At 41.5% G+C, this 14423-nt stretch overlaps 2 protein-coding genes across 4 annotated transcripts in view; one reads left to right on the top strand and one right to left on the bottom strand.

The window, feature by feature from the left end:
* IFT81 (intraflagellar transport 81) overlaps positions 1 to 14423 on the bottom strand; it is a 222572-nt gene that overhangs the window by 175634 nt on the left and 32515 nt on the right. The window lies entirely within an intron of this gene.
* The window catches only part of P2RX7 (purinergic receptor P2X 7), a 60661-nt gene that overhangs the window by 38995 nt on the left and 7243 nt on the right, over positions 1 to 14423 (top strand). For all 3 annotated transcript variants that reach the window (XM_019978102.2, XM_070769527.1, XM_019978104.2), the window contains exons 8-12: positions 3535 to 3671; positions 9248 to 9338; positions 11114 to 11179; positions 11266 to 11415; positions 13166 to 13267. In XM_019978102.2, the coding sequence (XP_019833661.1) occupies positions 3535 to 3671; positions 9248 to 9338; positions 11114 to 11179; positions 11266 to 11415; positions 13166 to 13267 (546 nt within the window). The remainder of the gene's footprint in view (positions 1 to 3534; positions 3672 to 9247; positions 9339 to 11113; positions 11180 to 11265; positions 11416 to 13165; positions 13268 to 14423) is intronic.

Raw genomic sequence — 14423 nt, 5'->3', positions numbered from 1 at the left:
TAACATGTTCAGAGATGCAGGGATTAGGACCTAGGATTAGGTATATCTGGGGGGCTACTACTCAGGCTGGGCTTCCCTGGTGGCTCAGTGGAAAAGAATCTGCCTGCCAATACAGGAGATGTGGGTTCAACCCTTGAGTCAGGAAGATCCCCTGGAGAAGGAAATGGCAACCTACTCCAGTATCCTTGCCTGGGAAATCCCACAGATAGAAGAGCCTGGCAGGCTACAGCACATGGGGTCGCAAAGAGTCAGACACAACTTAGAGACTAACAACAACAATTATCCAGACTACCACACTTTGGTTACTTAGGATTATTCCAGTAGCAAATTATAGAAATCCAACTCAAGTGATTTAAGCAAAAAATAAAAAGTAATTTAGAGGCAAATAACAGAAACAAAATTCAAGTGACTTAACCAAAAAGGAACCATATTAACTTGCGTAGAAAGACCAGGTGGAATGAACATTCTAGTATACCCAAAGCATCTTCCTACCTTGAGTTTTCCCTTGCTGTCCCCTCTGCCTGAAATAGTCTATCCCCAGACATAGTATTAACTGCCTTCTACACTTACTTCCAGTATTCACTCAAATACAGCCCAGTGAAGCTTTCCCTTACTGCTACATTTACAATGACAATTCCCACCTCTATCCCAGCAGGCCCTTTTCAGGTTTATTTTTATCCCTGGTACCAAGCATTATCTGACATACTATATATTTTACATCATATCCATTTGTCTGTTGTCTATTTTCTCTGACTAGAATGTAAGTTCCATGAAGGTAGCTCTTTTTTTTTTTTTTGGTTCATTTTTGTATAACATTCAGCACATAATGGACAGTCAATAAATATTTGTTGGCTGAATGAAGAGTATTATAGATTTAGGCATAGCTGCATCCCAGAACTCAAATGATGTCTTCAGAAATCCGACTCCTTTCATTTTTTGACTGTTTCCTTAATGATGATATTCTCCACATGTCAAGTCAAAGCCACCAAAGCTCTAGCACTCTGCTATCCAATATGGTAGCCACAAGTCACATGCAGCAACTTAAACTTAATTGAAATTAAAATTTTATTTCCTTGATCATACTAGCCTCATTTCAATAACCACTGGCTACTGCCTTATAGGGCATGAATACAGACTATATCCATCAGCAGAGAAAATCCTATTAGATAGTGCTGCTTTAGACTTTCACACTCCACAGCTAGTGGTCTCAACCAATAGAGGACCTTTTCCCCTATGGTTCTGGCAAAATGTCTCAAGGAGAGTTCTGATTAACCCTACCTTGGGCCACATAATCTATCTGAACTCATCATCAGGTCCAGAGGGAAGCACTGTCCTGATTGGCCAGGACTGAGTCAGGTGCCCTCTCCTGGGAGAGGTCACAGCCCCATTCAAACCACGGAGAGTTAGGAAAGGTGTTTCCCAAAGGAAATTTCAGGTAGATTTCCCAGAAGCCAGCAAAATGGATGCCAAGTGACAAAGGTATTAATACATTCACTATAGTAAGTAGAGTGCTTGGCTTAGTGCCTGACCCCCCAAAAAAGGCAGTTGTGATTTTTCTGTGTTATTTCTCCTCTCTCCAAGTCAGAACCTCTTTGTTACTCATTTCTGTATCCTCAGAATACTACATCTAGCATACTGTCTTGAAATGCCTAATTTCATCGATTCAAAGAGATATCTTTTTCACTTTTAATAATTTTGAAATCAGTAAGTGCTTTCAGTTGATGGAATCTCACAGTTTAATTGACACCAGTTTTTTCCTTGGAGGAACATTAAAACAAAAAAACAAAAAAAAAACACCCTGTGTGTCTTACAAGCAATGGTGTCTAAGCTTCAGTGAAATATGATGGCCAGTGCTCAAAAAATGTCTGTAGAAAAAAAAAAGAAGTACCAAGTATAGGTAAGAGATGAGCAGATTCTTTAGAAGTTTAGAGGAGAGAAAGGTCACCATGAATTGAGGAGTATAGGCGTGCTTGCGTGGATGGGGAAGGATGTTGGCTGGGTCTTGGAGGACGAGCAGAATTTAGCTAGAGAAGTGGGTGGGAGAAATGTTTCACTGGGAGAAAAGGTCAAGGGCCAAGATTAAAAGATGCAAAGTATACCCAGCAATTCCACTCCGAAGTATGTACCCCCAAAAAATGACACCTTATATTCACACAAAAACTTGTACGTAAACATTCACAGCAGTATTGTTCATTATAGTCAAAAGATAGAAACGACCCAAGTGTCCATCAAAGGATGAACGGATCAACAAACTGTAGTGTATTCATACAATGGAATATTCTTTCACCACAGAAAGGAATGAAGTACTGACACTTGCTACAACATGGATGAACTTTAAAAGCATTATGCTAAGCGAAAGAAGCCAGACATAAAAGATCATGTATTACATGATTTCATTCATGTGAAAGTTCAGTATAAGGAACTCTGCAGAGACAAAAAGTAGATTAGTGGTTGTTTAGTGTTGAGAGGGGTAATTAAAGTTTACATGGTTTTTCTTTTTTGGAGGTAGTGAAAATGCTGTAAAATTGACTGTGGTAGCAGTTGCACATATACATGAATGTAAGTGTGGAATTGTACATGTTAGGTGGGCGAATTGTATGTGAATTGTATCTCAATAAAGCTGTTGAGATACAGCTTTATTTTAAAATAAAAAAAGAAGTGAAAATGCAAAGTGTGTCTGGGAAAAGCATAGTCTGGCATAACAGCTTTCTCCAAGGGAGAATTTGGAGAAAAACAGAGAGGAAGTGATGGAGCATGCTGAATTCCAGTATGATAAGCTTCAACTTAATCTTTTTTTTTTTAAACTTTACAATATTGTATTGGTTTTGCCATATATCAAAATGAATCCACCACAGGTATACATGTGTTCCCCATCCTGAACCCTTCTCCCTCCTCCCTCCCCATACCATCCCTCTGGGTCGTCCCAGCGCACCAGCCCCAAGCATCCAGTATCGTGCATCGAACCTGGACTGAAAACTCGTTTCATATAATCTTTAATGGGGGTGGAAGCATTAATAATGTCTGATTACAGGAGGGGTTTGTTGAAAGTTGGGCTTCCCTGGTGGCTCTGATGGTAAAGGATCTGCCTACAATACCACAGACCTGGGTTCGATCCCTGGATCAGGAAGATCCCCTGGAGAAGAGAATGGCAACCTACTCCAGTATTCTTGCCTGGAGAATCCCATGGACAGAGGAGCCTAGTGGGCTACAGTCCATGGGGTCGCAAAGAATCAGACACGACTGAGCGACTAACATTACTACTACTTGTTGAAAGTTCTATTTCAGGAAAGTAAATTTAATGGTAGTATGTTCCAGGCGGGAGGAGGAGCAGGGAGATGCATTTGTAGTTGCCAAAGTAGTCGTTGTATGAGTTAAATTGGATGGTACTTAGAGCTCTGAAATTTTTTATCAGCATTTTTTACCCTCAAAAGCAAACTTTTCCTTCAGTGATCATCACTATGCAGGGAGATGTCTGATAGCTGCATAACCCACGTCCAGCGAGGCTTAGAGATTATCTCTTGTTTTCTTCCCCAGGGAGGAATCATGGGCATTGAGATCTACTGGGACTGCAACCTGGACAGATGGTTCCATCACTGCCGTCCAAAATACAGTTTCCGTCGCCTTGATGACAAGACCGCCAAGGAGTCCTTGTACCCTGGCTACAACTTCAGGTAACAGTGCTCCAGGTCAGATTTGCCCAGTAACTAGCCCTTGGCTCCCAGGGACCTCCCAGACCCTGCTGAGTTGTATCCCCAGCAGCCAGTAAGACTAGTTTTGTTTCCCAAGGCAACAAGATGAATGTAAAACACTTCCTCTGAGAGCTAGGCAGTGACTGAATTTTTGTATGAATTATTAAAGAACTGCACTCTCTTTGTAAGATAAAAAGCAAAACTTGGGAAACAGAGATAACCATAGAAAAGAGGATAAAAATCACCCATAATTCCTCTATCCTGAGATAACTGAAGATAACCTTCTGGTGAAATTTCCTTTGTCTAACCAACACTTGTGAGGCTTATATGAGATCATATATGTATAACCTGGTATTCTGTGAGGTGTTTTCATATACCAGTTCAGTTCAGTTCAGTCGCTCAGTCGTGTCCGACTCTTTGCGACCCCATGGACCGCAGCACGCCAGGCCTCCCTGTCCATCACCAACTCCTGGAGTTTACCCAATTCATGTCCACTGAGTCGGTGATGCCATCCAACCGTCTCATCCTCTGTCATCCCCTTCTCCCCCTGCCTTCAATCTTCCCCAGCATTAGTGTCTTTTGAAATGAGTCAGCTCTTCGCAACAGGTGGCCAAGGTATTGGCGTTTCAGCTTCAGCATCAGTCCTTCCAATGAATATTCACGACTAATTTCCTTTAGGATAGACTGATTGGATCTCCTTACAGCCCAGGGGACTCTAGAGAGTCTTCTTCAACACCACAGTTCAAAAGCATCAATTCTTCAGGGCTTAGCTTTCCTTATGGTCCAACTCTCACATTCACACATGAATACTGGAAAAACCATAGCCTTGACTAGATGGACCTATGTTGGCAAAGTAACGTCTCTGCTTTTTAATATGCTCTCTAGGTTGGTCATAACTTTTCTTCCAAGGAGTAAGCGTTTTACGTGCATTTTATGATATGTTTATTATATCTCAATAGAACAAACAAAGAAATCCAATAAGACCATTTCACATGATGATACATGCTTCAAAGAAAATCAAACAAGATAGTTTGATAGGGTGGGGAGCGGGAATGCAACCAGAAAAGGCCTCTCCAAGGACGGGATAGGAACCCCCCATAGGCACTGTGCACTTTCCTGAAGAGTGAGCTTTCCTAGTTAAGAAGGGAAACTGCACACATAGGAGTCCATCTTAGGGAATCAACTTGCAAACATATTAGCTTCCCTGAATACTTTTACTACTAATGGTCTGGACTCTGAAAGTGGGAGTCCCCACATCAGCATCACATGGGACCTTGTTAGAAATGCAGATTCTCAGGCTCTCCTCAGACCTACTGAATTAGACACTGGGGATTGTCCCTCCCAGGTTATTTGTACGCAAACTCGTTTGAGAATCACTAATCTAGACCCTCGATACTCAAAATGTGATCCTGTTACCAGGAACATGGGCCTTGCCTCAACATGGGAGCTTGTTATGATGTAAAAATCTCAGCTTCCACTCTTAATTTACTCTCTTATGTCTCCTGCATTGGCAGGCAGTTTCTTTACCATTAGTGCCTAGAATCTACATCTTATGATTCCCAAAAGATTCATGTGCACATTAAAATTTGAGAAGCACTGGTCTAGGCTATGTCATCTAGCATCCCAAACATGCTTTCTTCTTTGATGTTTTGTTTGACTATATTTTGTTTCTTACAACCAGGTTGCTAGTTGCCCAGGAGAATGAATAAAATGAGGTGTCTATAGTTAATCTGAGCATGCAAATACAGGCCAAAGTACATGTACAAACACACACACACACTCATTCACTGCCTCCTAACCCTTCTGCTAGCATTCTTATTGACTTTTTGTTATCCACTCAAGCAAATGGATCTATTCATATTTTAGGTAAAGCAGCATGATTAACTGGCAAGCAGACTTCAAACTTTTTTGTTGTTGTTGTTATTGTTGTTGCCTGTACAATGTTTTGAATGTTGAGATATTCTACATAGAAGTATGGACTTCCTGCTTTTTCTGAAAAATTAAACTATTTGGAAAAAAATCAAACCATGTAACACTGGCTTCGTATCCCACAGGAGAGCACGCAGCTGGAGCTGAGTATCAGTGGTCCCCTCTTGGTTTGCCACAGTCCTCACCACTCTTTATTGCCTCATATCTGGCTGCATCACTCATTTCACTCATCTGTCTGGCCCCTACAGGCATCTGAGTTTGAAACTCCTGACTAAGAGCTGGCTGAGATCAACACACAAGAGGCATTTTTAAAGAACACTGTCTTTGCTCCAATGACTTTATTTTTTTCATATTTATTTATATGGCTTCTCCCCCTCCTGCCCTGAGTCTTAGTTGCTGCAAGCGGAAACATCGTTGCAGCATGTGGGATCTTTTTAGTTATAGTATGTAGGATCTAGTCCCCTGACCAAAGATCGAACATGAGCCCCCTTCATCAGGAGCTTGGAATCTTAACCACTGGACCACCAGGGAAGTCCCATAAGAGGCTTTTTGCCTTCTCTGGGGCCATGGAGTCTCATCCAGGGCCCTGAAACCAGCTCCTAGTTTAGGTAATGTTTTGATCATTCCCTGCTGCTCTACTGAATAGGCTTGTGGCCATTAGTAGGAAGCAAGGCCTGGGTCAGTGGTCCCCGACTGCCCTCACAGGCTGTTTTTCCAGCGGCCAGCAGACGCATGCAGGGCAATGTACCCATCAGATGTTAGCAAATGTCCTTCAAGTCTCTGAGCTGAGCCTAAGAACATTAGCTCCTGGAGAGATCTGAGCTTTCTGAAGAACTGGTTGATCTTTCAGCTCAAAGTATTAGAGCATTTGTTCTCTGGAATCAAGCACCAGAAGAAATCTGTAACCAAAAATAAATTGTGGAGACCTGATGGGTAACTTTATTTTCAAATAGCCACAGAAAAGAGAAGGAAATTAGAGGTTATATGAGGTATATGAGAAAATATAAGCTTTCTAAAATACAGGAAGTTGAAGGAATTGATCACATTGCAGAAATTTCATCCTTTAAAGATCTGTGGCCAAAGGTCCTTAGGCAATGATTCAGTTTATTTACAAGACGTGTAAAGCAGGACAGAATGCCTGATGGGCTTCTCTGCTCTCAGAACAGGTATATATGTATATTCATTTCCTGTGGCTGCTTTAACAAATTACCACAAACTTGGTGGCTTTAAACAACAGAAACTTCACAGTTCTGGAGGCCAGAAGTCCAAAATCAAGGTGTCAGCAGGGACATACTCTCTATAAAGGCCCCAGGGGAGGATCTCTCCTTGCTTCTTCTGGCTTCCGATGGCTCTTGTGCTTAGTCGCGTCCGACTCTGCGACTCCATGGACTGTAACCCGCCAGACTCCTCTGTCCATGAGATTCTCCAGGCAAGAATACTGGAGTAGGCAGCCATCTCCGACTCCAAGGGATCTTCCTGACTCAGGAATGGAATCCGAGTTCCCTGCACTGGCAAGCAGATTCTTTACCACTGAGCCACCAGGGAATTACAGATCTTCACTGGTGCTCTGCTTTTAATGTGACTAATGCTTATTTTTTCTGCTTATCAAGGATATCAGCTTGCAATATACAACTGACCCTCGAACAATATGAGTTTGAATTGCATGGGTCCATTCACACACACTATTTTAAATAATAAATATTAATACTATAGTACTATACAATCTGCAGTTGGTTGAATGCACAGATGCAGAGGGAGTATGGATATGAAGGGCCAACTGTAAGTTAAAGTGGATTTTCCACTGGGCAGAGGGTGGGCACCCCAACCCCTGTGCTGTTCAAAAGTTAACTCCATAGCCTTTCTAGCACCAGCACTACATCTAGAACTTCAATTTTTTTTTTAAATAGGCCAATTCTAGTGGTTTTTTTAATTTCAAATTCCTAAGACAGAAAACTTGATTGACCCAAAACATTGTTTCAAGCCAATTCCAACGAGATGAAACTGCTTAGTTTTTAACTCGTGGCTGCCTCCCTCCAGTATCTGCCTCCGTCTTTACATGGGCTTCCCCTCTGTGTTTCTGTTTCAACTCTCCCTCTCTTTCCTCTTATAAGGATACAGTCATTGCATTTAAGGCCCACCCTAAATCCAGGATGATCTCATCTTGAGATCCTTAACTCATCTGCACTTGCAAAGATCCTATTTCCAAATAAGGTCACATTCGCAGGTGCAGGGGTTAAGCACTTGAGACTTGCCTTTGGCGGGGGCATTATTCAACCCACTACAGCACGCAAAAGCATCCTTGCCCATGAGGGCCTGGTATTTCTGAGTGTGGTCCACTGTTCACCTGTATCAGAACCAGCTGGTCCCTTTCCTAGACATACAGGTTCCCAGAAACATTTCACACCATTTGAAACCACCCTTTGGGGGTGAGGCCCTGGAATCTGCCTTTTGAAAATGCTTCCCAAGTGATTCTTGCCCTCAGTATGAGAACCACCATACCAAGCCCCTGAAAACTGAAATTCAAGTATTTACTAGTGTTAACCTTCCAGGAAAAACAGCTTGCATGGAGAGATTATGCAACCCTGGGGCATGGAGTGGTGATGCATGCTTGCTTTGCATTTTAAAAAGCAAATCAGTTAATAGAGCAAAAGAAAGTGCTGTCATTAAATGAGAACATTCAGATGCAAAGAAACTGAAACCTCTTTGGCCAGAAACAGGCACGGAAAGTGCTGAGAACATCTAATTCATCTCTATGTCAGATCCGGAGAGCTTAAAAAAAGATAAAAATAAGAATTTCAGATGTTCCATACTATATTTTGGCAGAGCATTCATTTTTTTGTTTTCTTCTCTCCCCACACCTATAAGTAGATTATGAGTTAATAACTCAAAGAAAAAAAATAAAAAATAAATAAAACTCAACATTCAGAAAACTAAAAAAAAAAAAAATGTCCTGGGACTTCCCTGGTGGTCCATCTTTAGTGGGTCATCTCTATGCAGTGGTGTCAGTAGCTACTTATATCTTTGCTGTAAATGTCTGTAACACTCTGAACTCCCAACGCAGATGGCCTGGCTTCAGTCTCTCTGGTCAGGGAACTAGATCCCATATGCCACAACTAAGAGTTCGAAGATCACAACTAGCGATCCTGCATGCTGCAACTAAGATCTGGAGCAGCCAAGTGAAAGTCATTCAGTTGTGTTGGACTCTTTATGACCCCATGGACTATACAGTCCATGGAATTCTCCAGGCCAGAATACTGGAATGGGTAGCCCTTCCCTTCTCCAGGGTCTCTTCCCAACCCAGGGATCGAACCCAGGTCTCCTGCATTGCAGGCAGATTCTTTACCAGCTGAGCCACAAAGGAAGCTAAATAAATATACAAAAATAATTTTTTTTTTAAAGCAGACTTTCCATCACTCTGTTTTGCCAAAAGCAGAGGAGGTGATGTGGGGAGGTGGTGCTTTGGTTCCAGGTGAAGAGAGAGAGAAATTTGTGTTCTTCCCTTTGCTAACAACAGCAGAGCTGAAAGAAGACTAGAAGACTAGATCGGCTACTGTTTTGGTTTTTCTTTTCATAAAATACCAGCAGTTTCAGATAGGTCTTTATAAATATGGATCTTTTTCCTCCTACAGATATGCCAAGTACTATAAGGAAAATAACACTGAAAAGCGGACCCTAATAAAAGCTTACGGGATCCGATTTGACATCCTGGTTTTCGGCACCGTAAGTCTCTTCTCCGCTCTCAGCCACTGGCATCTCCGTTCCTATGACTGTGTCTTAAATTACTGCCATAGTATCTCAAAGGGTGAATGCTTTGGTCATAGTCATTAGCTGGCACTATGCACTTTGCATGTGGGATATAAAAGGGGAAGAAATGTCCTTGTTCCTGGACAAGTCATCTAATGAGTACAAGAGTGGGCTTGGGGAAAAAACCTAATAACTCAACTTTAAAAATACTCTGATGCTTAAAAAGGAGAGAGAAATCATATATTAATGCATATATACGGAATCTAGAAAGATGGTAGTGACGAACCTATTTATAGGGCAGCGATGGAGACAGGGAGGCCTGGCGGGCTGTGGTTCATGGGGTCGCAAAGAGTCGGACACGACTGAACAACTGAACTGAACTGAATGGAGACACATTCATAGACAACAGACTTATGGACGTGGAGGGGGGAGGAAGGAGATGGCAGGATGGATGGGGAGAGAAGCATGGAAACACATACACTGCCATATGTAAAACAGGTAGCCAGTGGGAATTTGCTGCATGACGCAGGGAGCTCACATTGGAGCTCTGCAACAACCCAGAAGGGTGGGAAGGGGCGGGACGTGGGAGGGAGATTCAGGAGGGAGGGGACGTATGTATACCTATGGCTGATTCATGCTGATGGGTTGCAGAAACAAACTCAATACTGTAAAACAATTATCCTTTCATTAAAAATAATTTTTTAAAAAAGGAGAGAGAGATCCCTCTGTAAAACAGTTTGTAAGGAACAGAACCCAGTTCAAATTGGGTTAGGAAAAAAGTCCTTTTTTTTTTAGTTCATATAACTGATAAATCCAGAGGCAATTTTCAGGCTTCAGATATTGCTGAATCCAGATGTTTTAATAACATCATGAGGAACCTGCCCGCCTCCATCTCTTACATTTTTCTCCTCTGTTCTGGCGTCATTCCCGGTGGGTCATCTCTAGGTGGTAGTGTCAGCAGCTACTTATATCTTTGCAATTTAGCAACCTCTATGGAAAGAGAACATCTCAGCAAAAGCCTCAGCAGATGCCACTGGCTTTGACTGGCCCAGTATGAGCCACATACTCACTGATGAACTAATCACTATGACTAGGGTCACTCCCAACGGTCCTAGACCAGCCCGGAACCAGCCTCTTCCCTGCAAACTACAGGGACTGAGTATGCACAGAGATGGTTCTCCAAAGGAAAACTGGCATGCTGTCTCCAGAAGGAGGAGAGATGCAAAAACCAATGGATGCCCACATATCTTGTCTGACAGCATATTATTTACCTAACGTGGTAATAAGCCCCACAAGAATCAATGAGATATAGTGAGAAGATACAAAGATACTGAGAATAAAAATCACAAGGACATCTAAGGGGAGACTTTGTGCAGACATTCCTTCCCTCTGTTTCCAAAGTAATTTCAAATCACTTTTAGGGAAAGCTCTCCTGAAACCCTCACCTCGAATGGAAAAATAAACTTTCAGTGGCTCTCCTCTCAGTGTTTCTTAGTTTAAAACTTCTTAGTTTAAAACACTTCTTAGTTTAAAACACCCCTGTTTTCAAGCACATCCTGAGAGACAGAAGCAGAAGGAATAGGATTCATTTTTCAGTCTCCTTAATCTTTGTTGCTGTGAACACACTGGATGCAGTTGTCAAATTCATGGCACTAGACTCCCTCCTCTGCTGGAACTTACAATTACATGTTAGAGCAGAAAAGCATGATTCTGAATTTCAACCAAGTAATCTTTTGTACTCTGTTTTCAAGGGGGGGAAATTTGACATCATCCAGCTGATCGTGTACATTGGTTCAACCCTCTCCTACTTTGGTTTGGTAAGAGATTCTTTTTCTCACACTTTATGAAAATGATGTGGCTAAAGAAAGATTCACTGACAAGGTGCTTGTCTGGTTCTTTCCAGGCCACCGTGTTCATTGACATGCTCATCAACACTTATTCAAGTAAATACTGCCGATCGCATGTTTATCCCTGGTGCAAGTGCTGTCAACCCTGCGCAGTCAATGAATACTACTACAAGAAGAAGTATGAATCCATTGTGGAGCCAACACGGGTAAGACTCGATATGTCTACGGGATATCAAAATCAAAACACCTGAAGGGCCTATTGGATCACTGAGGAGAGTGCAGAAACAAGGCCACGATCACAGGTGCAGTCAATCCCGTGGTGGATAAGTATCAGGACCCTACCCCAATCCACATTCTCCGTCAGATGAATCCTTTCATTGTAGTGAAGAAAAGAGGCAAAAATGGAGAAGCATGATATAGGGAAAACAAATGTTTGTGTTCCAGGATTTGTCAGTTTGGTCAGATTTATTAAACTGGTTGTGTAATAAAAGTATAATAACTTTGGAGAACAATTTGTCAATCTAGTAACATTTAAACAGGATATTCTTTACACCCTGGCATTTCTACTTCTCCATACCTGCCCTAGAGAAACACTCACATGGGTACCCAAGTGGTGCACGTGTACAAGATGTCTATCACAGTGCTATGTGTGATGAAGAGCATCTGCCCAAATGCCCAACAGGTGAATGGTGAAATGAACTATGATAAGTCCATAGTAGGGAATGCCTGGCACCAGTTTTAAAACATGACGCAGATAATTATAAAAGCAAATGCTCATATAGAGTTCCCAGTGCTATGTATACGTTAACTCACTGAACCTTCACACAGCCTTATAGGTGGGTTTATAGGATTGTGTGATCATCAGTAGAATTCTAGATAGGTACTACTGTTATCTTTCTGCAGATGAGGAAACTGAGGCACAGGAAGGATAAATTATTTGCCCAAAGTCATATAGTTGGCAGAGATCGAATTCTAACTCAGGCAGGCTGGTTTCAGAATCCATGTTGATAACTATTATGTTAGAGGTACTGACATGAGCAAATATCCAAGATTGCTGAAAGTGAAAAAGCAAACTATGGAACAATATCTGTGGTATGATATATAGGCTAAAAAGCAACTATACACAAAAACTATTTAATGTATTTTCTACACGTATATATGTCTATTTATATATATACATATATATTCTGTATATTTTTATGTGCATTATACACACACATGTAAATGTGTGTGGGGAAGTAATAAATGTATACAAAAAGGTTGGGACACTCACAAATCACTCACAGTGATTGCTTACGGAAAGGAGCCTCGGATAGGGGAGTAGTCAAAGGAAATTTTAGTTCACCTGTATGGTTTTGATTTGATTCATTTGGAATTTGATTAATTTTGGAATCCATGATTTCCTCCAATCAAAGAGAAATTTCTGGTACTTTAAAAACAATAAAGAGGGTTTCTTTCCCTTGACCAAGAACACTGCTGTCCTTTTGTAGCGGCTGAATGCACAATTCATTGTTCATTGTACATGTATTTGCAATTAAAATCAAAGTTCATCTTTGCAACTAAAATTAATCACCATTTCACGGCCCAAGATGGGAGGCAATTTAACGAAGATATAAATAATTTAAGTTGCAATAGTATAACTTTCAGGAGATATTCAACCTTAGCATAACTGAAATTGAGGGAACATAACAAAGGAATTTTTACATAGCACTTGGGGTACCTGGAGATAATAGGCAGTAAGCTGTGGATCCTCTAAGTCTACAAATTAAGGTGGCGGGGGCTCCATTTCTGATACTCATAATCAATTCTTTCTTAGTTAGCAAGAGTTTCTGGTTAGCTTGTTTAACGGGTTGTCATTTGGCAAGTAGGAATAACAGTTGCCTTTAGATATGTTCAGATACACAGTAGGTGTAACGCTGTACTAAAATGGCTAACCCTTTAATTTTTATCTTCTAGACATTAAAATATGTGTCCTTTGTGGATGAACCCTGTATTAGGATGGTAAATGAAAGACTGCTTGGGACAAGTCTGCAAGCTGTCAAAGGTGAAAAAGTCCTGGTAAGTTGTTTAGTGCTTGCTTTTTGTTTTTCTGCTGCGCAGCACAGCCTGCGGGATTTTAAGTTCCCTGATGGAACCCACACGCCCTGCAGTGGAGGCCTGGAGTCCTAACCACTGGACCCCCAGGGAATTCTCATTAGTCTTTTCAAACTAATTAATTGATTAATTTGGTTGTGTGGGGTCTAGCTGTGGCACACAGGATCTTCCTTGCGTCATGTGGGATCTTTCGTCAAGGCTCACGGCCTCTCTAGTTGTGGTGCTCTGGCTTCAGCAGTTGCAGTGTGTGGGCTTAGCTGCCCCGCCGCATATGGGATCTTAGCTCTCCGACCAGGTATCGAACCTGTGTCTCCTGCATTGCAAGGTGGATTCTTAACCACTAGACAACCAGGGAAATCCAAGTCTTTTTAAAAGAATACTTACTATTAAATGTAAATATATCTAGAAATGTGTATAAATCATAACTGATGACAAAGTAAACACCATGCAACACATGGTACCAGCACCCAGACTTTAAAAGTGAATATTACTAGCAGAAGGCCCTTTAATGCCTCTACCCAATTACTATCTTCCCTTAAAAGTAGACGTTACCCTGCATTCAAACATTTTACCTCTTATAGAATTTTACAAAATTTGAATCCTATAGTATGTATTCAGTACATACCCTGTTGAGCGGCTTCCCTCACTCAACATTATTTTTGTGAGAGTCATCCATGATGTTGTGTGTAGCAGTGGTTCATTCTCATTGTTGTATAATTTTTTGTTTTATAAACATTCAATTTATTTATCCATTCAATTGTTGAATGAACTACCCATTTGGTTAGTTTCCACTTTGGGGTTCATGCCAATGCTGCCGCTACAGTAAACATATGGCACCTGAGAACGGAACTGCCAAGTCATGAGGCAGGCCTGTGTGCAGCTTTCATAGTTACTGCTTATAAGTTCTCTAAAGGGGGTGTTCTCATTCACACTCTCCCCAGCAGTTCTGGCTGCTGGACATCTTCACTGACTGCATTAGTTTTCTCCAGCTGCTGTAATACATTACCACAAACTAGGGAGCCTAGAACAACAGAAGTGTATTCTCTCACAGTTCTGGAGGTTAGAAGTCTGAAATAAGGTGTCAGAAGGGCTGTACTCTCTCTGAAGGCTCTAGGGGAGG

The sequence above is a fragment of the Bos indicus genome, chromosome 17 (assembly GCF_029378745.1).
Source record: "Bos indicus isolate NIAB-ARS_2022 breed Sahiwal x Tharparkar chromosome 17, NIAB-ARS_B.indTharparkar_mat_pri_1.0, whole genome shotgun sequence".
Classification (NCBI taxonomy): Eukaryota; Metazoa; Chordata; class Mammalia; order Artiodactyla; family Bovidae; genus Bos; species Bos indicus.
This window is presented reverse-complemented; position numbering and strand designations above follow the sequence as displayed.